Source organism: Anser brachyrhynchus, assembly GCF_964034855.1.
Source record: "Anser brachyrhynchus genome assembly, chromosome: 2".
NCBI classification, from domain to species: Eukaryota; Metazoa; Chordata; class Aves; order Anseriformes; family Anatidae; genus Anser; species Anser brachyrhynchus.
Window position 1 is genome coordinate 24,314,069 of NC_137695.1, and position 12,148 is coordinate 24,326,216.

The 12,148-nt window shown below is 40.3% G+C and overlaps 1 protein-coding gene across 2 annotated transcripts; it reads right to left on the reverse strand.

The window, feature by feature from the left end:
* Window positions 1–127: 127 nt before the first annotated feature.
* FAM237B (family with sequence similarity 237 member B) lies at window positions 128–10,067 on the reverse strand. Of its 2 annotated transcripts, XM_080582530.1 has the most exons (4): window positions 9,996–10,067; window positions 6,020–6,591; window positions 3,864–4,260; window positions 128–3,153 (listed from the first exon to the last, which is right to left on the reverse strand). In XM_080582530.1, the coding sequence occupies exons 3-4, from the start codon at window positions 4,243–4,245 to the stop codon at window positions 3,128–3,130; spliced, it is 408 nt and encodes a 135-aa protein (XP_080438656.1). In that variant the 5' UTR covers window positions 4,246–4,260; window positions 6,020–6,591; window positions 9,996–10,067; the 3' UTR covers window positions 128–3,127. The 2 variants fall into 2 exon arrangements, with proteins under 2 accessions (XP_080438656.1, XP_080438655.1); XM_080582529.1 differs by lacking the exon at window positions 9,996–10,067 and having other exon boundaries at window positions 6,020–7,920.
* Window positions 10,068–12,148: the final 2,081 nt, after the last annotated feature.

The following is a 12,148-nucleotide window of genomic DNA, read 5'->3' on the forward strand; positions in this document are numbered from 1 at the left end:
TCCCTTTTTTACCTCCTGAAAGATGTGTTGGCTGTGTGTGTGTATAAGGATTTCTTAAAAATTTGTTCCTGTAACAAGACGTAGAGGTGCTGGGTTTAAAAATGAGGTAAGAGGATTTTTGTTTTAAAATTGCCTACTTAAATTCTATGAAAAGAAGAACTCTAAGCAAATAATGAAATATGGCAAAGCAGCCATATGAAATGGTACTCAAACTTTAAAGATATTTCTATGTGTTCAGTTTCCAAAGATTTGAAGCATTTTCTCATGGGCAGATCTGTTAAACATTGCATTGTAAAGTCACATAGTCATCTACTACTTAAAGCTAGAGAAATTAAATTGAGCTATGTTAATTTAATTTAATTTTTATGTTGGCCCTTTGCTAATTGATAATTTTTAAATGTAATTAGTTTCATTGTGACTTTCTTTCCAAAATCATCTGCACAAACTATAAGCATGTTGTATTAAACAAGCCTCTTTGTGTTCTCTGACCACAAGAAAGATAAGGCATATAGAAATTATCTAACTATAGGTCCATGTGTCAAGTGAAGTTTTGCTTAGTTATTTATATTTCTCTGCCACAACCCTATATCAGTTATGCTGCTGTATTACTATTTTAGAGGATATGAAAATATTCTACACACTGGAGCCACAAAAATTATGCTCTGTTTTCTGTTAAAAAATAGAAACAAACAATAAATACTTGAGTGGGACAACAAAGACTCTGTGGCATTTAATTTTTTTTTTATTTCTTTGCATATATGTGAATGTGTGGATGACTCCTTATTACTGGCAGCAAGGCACTGGCCCATTTTTTCCAAAACAAAACAAAACAAACCCACCACCATACAGGATTCATGTAAGTCCTTCCCATTTCTGAGTAAAAGCTACAGCAGTACAATATAGCCAAGGTATGGATGCGAAAGATCTTTTAACTGCAAATCAGTTTGCATTTATGCTTATGCAAAAACTTTAAATCAGGCACAAAGTGAGCCACGCAGCATTTCTCCCACAAGTGCATTGTGCTTTCATTACAGGCACTCTGATGTTGCAGGCAAGTAGCTTCACACTATTGTTGATTGGAGAAAATGGAGAAGGAAGGGGACAGACTTTCCCTAAATGCTTACATTTATACCTCAGAACTGAAAGTTAACACAAGGCTTTGCAGCAGCATAGACAATGTTTGATTTTAGCAGCCACTCATGCGCTGTGGTCTGGCTGTTGGGGAGGAACCTAAAAAAGTTGGGCTTGCTGTTCCTACTGCAGCCCATGGATGGAAAGAGAGGGAGTGCTGACTGCTGATCAAGGAAAAGATCATCCCATTCTCTATTAGTCTCTCTTGTATAGACCCCAGAAGTAGCAGCTGACTTTTCATGGCTGTAGACAATGTAAGTATATCCACCTGCAAATTATTTCTTTGCTGCTACTTACTGTGCTGTGTTTCTGGTGTTCACATTTACCTGCCCCTTTGGCAGTCACCCACAGGATGACTGTCTTCAGTGCTTTAATGGCCCTGCATAGCTGACAAAGTCACAGGGATATCCTAGAGAGATGTGAGACAATGGAAAAGTACCCAGAGGATAATAAATCTAAAAATAGGCCTATAAGAAAAAAGTGAAAAACACGGATTTTAGTCAGGTTAGAAGACATGATGAAGGTCTCCACGTATGTAAAAGATAGTATGAAACAGGAGATGCTCTTACATTGGAAAGAGTGGAACCTATCCTTGCTGCCACTCTACTACTCTTGGTAAAATCCTTCTTTTATTTCCCTCTTAATGCGAAGTGCAAAGAGCGCATGTGCCTGCAGGAAGCCAGCACCCAGCACACCAGGACAAGAAGGAGACCGTAAGTGGACAGGTGTGTGCTTTAAATATTTTTGGCATCAGAACTTACACTGATATCCATGGGTAAGAGAAATTTCTCACTACTTTGTACCCTTTCTGGAAGGGTGAGAGAAATTTTACAAGATTCAGTTCAATATTTTATTTGCCTAGATGAACATTTACAAACCTATGAGAATTTTTGGATGTTTTACACACCATATATGAACTAAGCATAATGTGTGATGCATTTCTTGTTACTTAGAATGGTTCTGTTCTGCCACCATGCAAGTAAGGTTCCCTGCAGTACTGAAACCTAGTTGGGAACTCCTAAAATGCTAGAATACAACAGAGACTGAACAAGCTGCATTGTCCAAAGAGTAGAGAACAGTCGGCATCTCTGAGTCTTCCCCTTTGTTCTCAGGACTCTCTGTGCTCAGGAAAAGTGGAATAACTAGGCGGTTACAGCTTTGCCATGGTGGTTGGTTTCTTACATTGTGAGACGTACTCAGGCCAGTCTCTCACTCTTTCAAACCATTTCATTCACGGCTCTCTTCTCAGCTGTGATGTTCCCTGCCATGACAGGGGTGGCTTCTATCCCCTTACCTGTATGAATGTGTAAGTTAAGAGCAGTCTTGTGCCAAGTGCTCTTCTTAATGTAATTTAATAGCATTTGCAAATAACATGTTAATAAGCAAGAAAATAACTATTCTACAGACCTTATTGCATAGAAAAATATTTTACTTTATCCACAGACTAGACTAAGCAGTGACAAATTACAAAGTTTAGACTGCACAGGACATACAATAAGCATAAACCTTTCCTCTAGCTTGGTGTCACACTCTTTTGTAATTCTTTAAAGAGGACTGTATATGCAAGACAGTTTATAAAATATGCACATTGACACTTTCTCCATTGCTTAATGTATAAAAATATATTGGGTTTCCATTACATTAACTATTAAAAAGGGGAATTATTGGAAAAGATGTGCCTCTACAAAAATACCACACTGGTTCAGACTTACAAGCTTACCTGAGAGAACAAAGATTTTGACTCAAGACACAAAAGTATTCACATGTGGTGGGAAAAAGGCAACTTTGTAGGCTGGAAGAAAGGAAAGCAAAAGGGAACTTGTGGGAACTGATACAAATATGAGTTTAGCAATGATTAAACACTTTACACAGAAAAAGAAAAAAGTTGAACCACACCGATGGATTTGTCTAAGCATCTACAATATATGCTGTGCTTTTGTGCTCCTTCATTTTGATGTTGCCTTGCTGAGGTATCTTCATTTTCTCCCCTTTTGGGCTAAAATGGGTTGGTGAAAGCAGACCCTGTAAGATTATGAAAGAAAGGCAGTTATTTTCCATGCAATACAGATAGGAATGCTAGGATTAAATGATCTCCATGTTCAGTCTACAAACCTAAAACATTTGACTGGGTAATCAGAAAAAAAAATCTATTGCAGAGGAGGAAGAAAACCAATAGATCTTAGTAGATCAATAGTTAATAAGACATTAGGCCAATCACCTATATGATCTCAGTTTGGACTCATCTGAGACCAGGATGACCACTTTGGTAATTCACAGTGCCCATGAGCTCACATTATATGTCAACAGTTGCAATGGGAAGAACAGGGATCAAGTGGTCAGAGGTTTGCACTTCTCTTCTCACAGAGGGATGATTCCCCAAAGTTGAGACTGAAGTCCAAATACAAGGAAACTTTCAGTATTATAATGCCATTTATACACACACAGTGATAAACAGAGCATGCAGCATCCATTTACACACATTTCCACATCCCTTTTTGTCATTATTTGCACTTTGTTAAACACAGAAACTTAGTACCCTAACTACTTTTACCTCATTTTAACTTTTAACTCTTTATTGTGATAGTAGCTACTGTTGAAAGACTCAAATACATTTGACAAGCAGAGACAAAAAATGGAAAAGATTTTGTTGTATTGTCTAAACAATCAGAGATAGAACAACGATTCGGTTTAATATCAGTACATAACAGACTAACATCCTACCCTACAGTTACCTTCTGAAGTTCTATGTGAGTATGTAGAAGAATATTTGGGAGATACTAGCTGTCTTCTGCCCATTCCATGGGATCTTGAGAGCACACAGTCTACATACATATCCCAGAAGTTCTGGGCTAAATCATTGAAAAGTTCATTGTGCTTGGGCTTGGGGGATTCCTTCAGGAACATCATGAAGTCCCAGAGAGCAATGACCGTGTCTGCTACCTTGAGTTTCTTCATTTCCACCAGCCCATGGGATGACACCTCCCAGCACTGGTGGTCAATCTGACCCAGGCTTGATGGAGTTTCTTTCTGAAAGTCCAGATTGGCACAAACCAATTTCAGTATCAACACGCAGCCGAGCTGAAGATACCACCTTCTTTTCCATACAAATTCCATACTCCAAGAAGATACCTGAAAGAAAAAGTATAAAATCACAGTGATTCTGCCATCATGTGATTCAGTCTCACATAATTTAGAAGGATATGCCAAGAGATTATTTATGCTTTGTGGTTCTGCATAGTACTTAATTCTTAGAGAACAATGTTTCTTTTCAAACCACGGAAGAGATACCAGAGTGTTATTTATAATTTTAGAGTTACAAATAACCAGTCTTTCATGGAACAGCCCAAATCAGAAAGGTGATAATGAAGGGAGAGTAAACCAGACCGTTATACTGGATGGGGTGAGCACAGACAATATGCTGAACTCACTCAGTAACTGTTGCAAGAATCGAAACAAGCAAATTCCTTTCTCGCTTATGTTAGAAAATTAAGCAAACTTCTGGCACAATTATTGGCAGCATATATGCAAAATGCTGAAACTATCCAGAGAATCAGAGATGTAAAGAGTAATTACACAGGAGGCATAATGAGAACTTCAAATGCTCCAGAATATGTAGTCATTATTATACATGCATTCCCTCTGGGAATACTGCTGTTTTCCTGTGATGTAATTCCATAAGCTTGGAGCAGGTTTAAACAGAACATCACTAAAACATCTGATAATTTTTTCTCAGTCCTTTCTATCAAGATAAAAGTGCAGTGGAAGAGAAGAGTAAACAAAAAGGGGGGGAAATGGAGAAAAAAAAAAAAAAGCTAGAAAAAGGAGAACACACAGGAAAAAGTATGAAGAAAAAGGTGACAGCCAAGACTGGGAGACAGTACTCCTTACTTCAGTGTCCTAAATCAATCCTGTGTCCAACAGTTGATACCACACTCATTCTCACAATTTGCAATCCCCTTGACAAGTCAGGATGTAAGATACAAACTACAAAGTGATGTGATGTTTTTGTGCAGATACAAGGCAACGTTTCAGGCAGCTGTGCAAATTTTATTTTTTATTGGGGGTCAGAATTCCAGCAGCACTCTTCCACTCAGGATTCCTTTGGGCACTGGCAGTAAGAAAAGTTAGTCTTTGATGTTTTCAGAGTGATAACACCCTGACATCCTCTCTGCAACTCCTAGTAATGCAGTTAGATAAGATAATCCACAGATAACACGACGTATATGTGAACTGTCAAAAAGCATACAGCGTTCAGATGGCACCATGGAGTTCAGTCATACCCAATTTTGCATGGCTTCAGGGTACTGGGGTGGTTTTTAGTTTGAGCACGCCATTACACCACTGCAGCCACCTGAGGTCCCTAAAGTCATGTACTCTCTTGGCCATGACAGCTAGCTCACCTTCAGAGCCTGAGGGAATGAGGTGCACAGATACTGACCAGCCTAACTCCTCTCTAAAACTTCACTTGCAAGCTACATGTCAGCAGGCAGTACAGTTATCCTGAGAGCTTATGAACACGCAATAAAGTTTCTCAAGTTTGCTCTTCCTTGGGATGTTAGAAAGCCGGCTGCTGTAAGCAAGCAGTGATGGGAGTGCCTCTTTTCTCACTTCCACTTCATGAGGTATCAGAAGCAAGAGGAAGCACACTAGTAATTCAGCTACAAAGTAAGAAAATAGCAGCCAGGGTGCCACCAAAATGTTGGGCTGATTTGATGCTTTAATCCAGCCAAGATCTAAAATGATGAGGGTGCATCTGAACACCTCAGGCAGGAGCGGAGACCACAACAAGCCTCACAGACTCCCCATGAGCTACTCCTACTATTCAGGGCAGAACAGAAGAGTTTCACAAAGGCAATAACTAAAGAGCCGTAGTGGAAGTCGTACTTACAGCGCTTTTGTGGTGAGAAGAGGAACGCTAGCCCTGAAACAACGGCGGTCAGCCACTTGGAGAAAAAGCAAGCGCTCCCCGACCGGGCTGCAAGCACTGGCGGCGGGGACGGCGGCGACGCTGGCAGAGCAGCGGCGGCAGCGTGAGCTCAGGTCAGCGGGAAGGCGGCAGCAGCTCGGGCTGTGACAGCCCCACCTCTTTCCGCAGCAGCCGCCGAGTGCCAGCCGAGCCCCCGGCTCGGAGGTCTCACCTGGGGAGAGGGCACGCGTGCGGCTGAGGGAGCGCGGCCAGGGCACGGGCTGCTGGGGACACAGACGCCACAGCCAGCGCATCTTTCACCAGGCCGGTAATGCGAATGCTCTCCTCATTTTATCAACCCCGTCTGCAATCCCGTCCGCCCACCAGAGACCCTCGCCTGGGTTGCCAGCATCCCCGGAGGGGTTTCTGAAGCTGTTCTATTTCACTTGGCAGCAGCCCCTCCGGGCCGCCAGAGCCAGCACCAGCACCACGCGCTGCAGTTGGTGTCCCACGTGTGCCAGCCAGGATGTCGGAGCAGATGTTGAGGCATAAGACTGAAAAAAAAAAAAAAAAAAAAAAAAGAGAGAGAGAAACAGATTCTTGATCCAGCTGCTGTGGATTTTCCACGTGTCTGTATGTTGTGTTTTACCCCAGCCAGACCCAGTACACTACATACAATAATTTCCACATTCTGCTAAAAAAATTAAGTTGAAAACAACATTTTAATTGACAGGGGTGTCAGGGAGCCCAGGGCATTACAATCTATAAAAGCCCTTGGGATCCTCTGAAGGAAGATGATCTGTTAGTGCAAAGTCTGCTCCCAAGGGCAAATGTTTTTCCATAAGTTTGCAGTTCTGTTTCTCCCTCGGTCCTGGTACTCCTTGGGTAGCTTGGGCAATGCCACACTCAGGTAGCTGTTTTTCTGACCCCAGTTTTTGATATCTAACCCAGAGACAGACATAATTCAGGACAGGTTGCTCAAAATTGAATTGCACAAGGAGGAGGGTTAGTACAGCTACCTCGTCTTACATAATTGATACTTAGATTTCTATACACAGATTTTTCTGACAAACTTTTCAGCACATATATTCCAATTCCCTCTCAGATCACAAAGGAAAATGATTTGGGTCCTATTCTAAAAGGTAGATTATTTGTTAGAGAACACCTCATACACTGCAAGCACGCTTTCTAAACTCTCCAAGGACACATTCTCTTTCAAGGAAAGTCACCAGCCTTTCACCTGCAAAGGCACGTGAGTTTATCCAGTTTGTCAGAGCAAAACCATCAGCAGCCAACATCATTAAACTCCAAGCATTTTCACAAATACACTGCAGTTCCATGATTTTTCTAACCTGCAGTGGTTAGGTGTAGATTACAACTCAGCATGTAGCTGCCTCTCTTCCTGTCATAAGTTCCTATGGCTGGGGATAAGCAACAAAACCAGCTATGAAAAATGGCAATGCTACCGATCATTTTTATAAGCCCCCCTTAAGAATTGAAAAGCTGCAATGAGGTCACCCTGGAGCCTTCTCTTCTTCAGGCTGAACAGCCCCAGCTCTCCTCAGGAGAGGTGCTCCAGCCCTCTGATCAACTTCATGGCCCTCGTCTGGACCCACTCTAACAGCTCCACATCCTTCTTGTGCTGGGAGCCAGCAAATGGCGACATTCACAATAACTAGCTCTCTTTGGGAAACCTTTCTAGCTTAGCAATGTAAACTCTGTTTCAATATACTTTCCAGGATGATCTACACAGATCTACACAACTATTGATCTACTACACAGCAGTATAGAAGAAAACATCTGGAAGACTGCAATACAGTTAGCTTACACCAGATCTCCTTGCACCATCGGAAGAAGTTAAAGCTGTATTAGATGCAATTGCTCCCCCAAACTCTAAAGCAGCATTAATAACCAAGGAGATTAAAGTACCGTGCTGGTTGTGCAAGGAACCTACCTTTAAGGAAACTCAAAATAGCTTTCAGTATTCATTTTTCAAATTAAGAAAAGCTTTTCCTCTTTGTACTTGCTTTATGCAATATCAAATTTATCAGCACGATCCTTCTTGCAGTGAAACAGCCAAAATCTAAACGAGAGTGTAAAAATTTTAAGGCAGTAACATTTGAACAGCATGTAAAGAAGCAGGTAGGTGCATACTTCTCAGCCACTGCAACAACTCCTTCGTGTCATTTAATTCCCACTTTAAAGACGTAGGTGTGCAAGCACTGGCATAAACATAGCGACTCCCTTCTGCTTCCAACTGCCATTGATGACAGTCTACCATCCCTTCTCTTCATCATGCAGAGTTATTTTCATCACTCTTCTCTTACTTTTCCTAATCTAGTTAGTGAATTCACCAATTTTTGGTGTTAGTATGTCTACAGAAAACCTACTAAAGTAATCAAAATGCGAAAGAACAAATTTTTCTTAGGAAAATCTTTTCAAATAAGAAATGGAGTTCACTTGTTCAAGTCCCTTCTCATCAATAATATTCTCTTAAGAATCTATTTATGCAAAAGTTCTTTGATAATACCTAAAAATTCACCTCTTCAAAATGGTTCTGAAGGCTACTTTCATATTTCATTTCCCTTTGTGTTATCATTTATAGTTGACAGTCAAGCACTGAGGGATTACCAAGTAAGGGAGAATGCCACCAGGCACAGGGTGAACCCTTGGATTTAAACTGACAGGGATCAAAATTATTGGCAACTGATAATTCTGAAGGATGTTCCGTGAACTTTGTAGGATGCAACTAAAAAAGCACGACGATGAAACACATTGATCCCATTTACTAGGTAAGCATTGTTACTACAGTACCTATTTCAGAATAGGTAAGGTCAAAGAAAGTCGATTTGTGACTTTCTTCATAAATCTGACATGCTTAAAAGCTACATAAAGGCTTGGATTTTAGGGAAAGCCTTTAAAATAGAAGACCCTGTCCACGTGCTTAAGAAAGCAGATTTTTTTTCAGTTGGTGACTAAATATAAATGAGATTTTTGAGGAGAATTTTGTTGTATTCACCATTCTTCAGGGGTTCAGGAAGATGCAGTGAACACCAGGTATAAAGCCACAGACACCAGCACAGCGTTTCGCACAGTAAGTTTTATGAGGCAGGAGAAGACACGGGTAACTCTTTCCATAATTTTGAGCTTTTTAATTGATAACCAAACTTATGCAAAACAAATGTTTCCTTCAAAATTCTTCCAGCATCGATGCTTTTCTGTAGCACAAGTTTTGAAGAGCTGTACTTCAGCTCAGTCTCACTATTGCAGTTGAGGGATCTCCATCTAGTGGCACTTTATTGTAGTGAAGAGTCTGTGCTTGACAGTGGTCAAAACTCTTCCTTTAAAAAAAATAATTAAATACAACTGTAAAAGCATTACAACATTTTTTTGGAGCATCTGGACTTTGGATATGCTGGTATAGGTATTTTGTGCCACCCCTATGTCAGCTTTGCAGCATTGTAAGGAAGCACTGTATACATAGTCATAAAGGCAAGGAAAGAAAACTGACCTGTATTTTTTTTTACCTATTTCAACTCTACTTGAAAATAAAGCTATGTTGCTACAGACTTCTCAGTTATTTTTAAAAATATTTCCATTGGTGTTAGTTCTTTTCTTGACTGAGAAAAAATGCACATAAAGTCCACATTTCAAAAACTGCTGCTGGAAGCTTTAAAATGCTTGTGGAAAGAGAATTGATGGTTTCTTGTTGTTAATGTTGATGACAATGTTCACTACCTAGCGATTTTTATCAGGAGAGGAAAGAAACAGAGTGGTACAACTGTGATTTGATGTACCTTTGTGATTTTCAAGGTATGATATACAATATTTGAAGTATACAGCAAGAACAGAAAGAGCAGAAAACCAAGCCTTATTTAGCATGGAACTCACAATATGTATTGACTATGCATAAATCAGTTTGGAGAGTTTTAAAAGGCTAGCCTCTGTGACTACACACCTGCACGCTCTTACGTAAACAGGACTCACTGAAGATAAAGAATTGAGTCACCCTCCGCATCGCTGATTAGCAGCATCTGAAGGAAAGGAATAACAAAGTGATGTTCCCTGATCAGGAGTGACAGTGCTCACGGCCCTGATACTTCAGTTCAAGTACAGCACGGCCACTGTGTGATTAAACAGCCAACGCAAATCAAAGGAAAAAGATGATAGAGTCAGCGCTGCCTTGGCAAAACAGAGTGTCTCTTCAGGTGAACAAACACATTTTTTGAAGTGAAGTACTGAGAAAATCAACCGTCTAAACATCCTAAAACTTTAGGTTTTTAAATGATTGCAGCGTAGTTTCAGTAATTCCTAGCATCTTGTATGCGTGCTCATGTAGTTAGTGGTACAGAAGGTTCCAGAAAATGCACAGCGGCACATTTCAAAGGAAATGTTACCTAACTTCCTGCTGGTAGGAGCTTGTTGGTATGGGCTTGCTCAGTGTGGTAATAAATCCAGAGTCAATGTCAGTGGATTTAATACCTTCAATTCACAACACACATAGGAGACCAGTTTTTCCTTTTTTCTCTTTTCTGAGGTTGAGCTGTTAATTGATTACATGCAGTTGAATTAACATTAATTAGCAGCCTTGCTAGTATCCCTGGACTAGTCTACACGTTAGCCTGTTGTTGGGTTTGATCTCCTGCTGGGTGTTAGGGAAGCTCAGCACATTGAATATAGGGCTCTACTAAGTCAGCGAGCTACAAACTGAGCTCATTTCCATATTAAGAACCTTAAATCTGGACAAAATGTTCTGCTCTTTTTACGATGCCTTTGCATGGTAACATGGAACAGAAAGGTCCTCCTGAATCATATTTCCCGACACTACAGAGAGCTCTGTTGTACAACCACCTCACAGATTTACCAAGTGCCATATCAAAAACAGGTATATTTTTGTTCCCACTACTTCCATGAAAAAGCTGTTTCAGAATCTGATTGTCGTAATGACTAGAAACATTATTCTAATTTCCTGACTAAATTTATCAATTAATAGTTCATATCTGTTTGTTCTTCTATCAACATTGCCCTGCAAATTAAATGGTTTTCATCCTTCGTGTTTACTTTCCTGATGTATTTATAGAGAGCACTCCTACCTCCTCTCTGGTTTTATTGAAGTAAACAGGCTGAGCCAAATCTGTTCGCATGAAATGCTCTCAGTTTCTCTGGCGACCCACCTAATCTCTCTGCTTCAATTCAACCTCAGCTCAACTATAGAGCAATTAGAAACTTTCACAATACCCCAAATGACATTTCACCCAAGTCTTAAACAATGACACTGATACCTCCCTACTTTAAATGAAAATACATCTCCTGAGGTATTTTCTGGACTTTTGATGATTCCTATGCATATATCATCACCAGATTTCAACAGTATGTTCTTATTAACCTTATCAGGACTCCTAGAAAAACTATGAAATATCCTAAAACCAACCCTTAAAGACTGACATCTTCCTTTTCAACCTTACTTGTGGCTATCTCACTTCACCATCTCTTTCCAAATCTCTGTATACTCATTCATTCCTTCCCAGGTGCTACTATATCAAATGCTTTATGGAAGGTTTTTGTTTGTTTGTTTGTTTGTTTGTTTGTTTGTTTTCTGGAGGTACATCTCTCTGGCAAATCTGAACTTCCCTAAAGTTTTTGCATGTGACTGAGACCAGATATACAGGTCTGTGGTTGGGCATATCATTTGTCTTCTTTTCAAAGGTAAGCAATCACAGCCCAGGTTCAGCTCACCTGACTTCAAAGACAAGAGAGAGATGGGGATCTACAGGGAGACATTCACGATGTGACTTCTCTCTGCAGATGCCTCTCTCCACCAAGTTACAGAGGCAGTCTAAGCCAAAAAGCCACCCAACTAGGATCCCTCAGACAAATGCCTTGAGTAGGAGGCTGGGCCCACATTTCCTATTTTCTAGAGATCTTGTAACATTCTTAATATATCTGTTGAAAAAAAATTGCTACTAGATTTTGTGTGTCAACTGTTTCAGAATTTCAGATGTTGTCTTCACAAAACCACAACAGGGAGTTTTGCATTTGTTGCTGCTGTAGTAATTTCTGTTCTGCCACTCACGCTGTCCACCTTGCTTTTGTCCACATGATGAAACTATT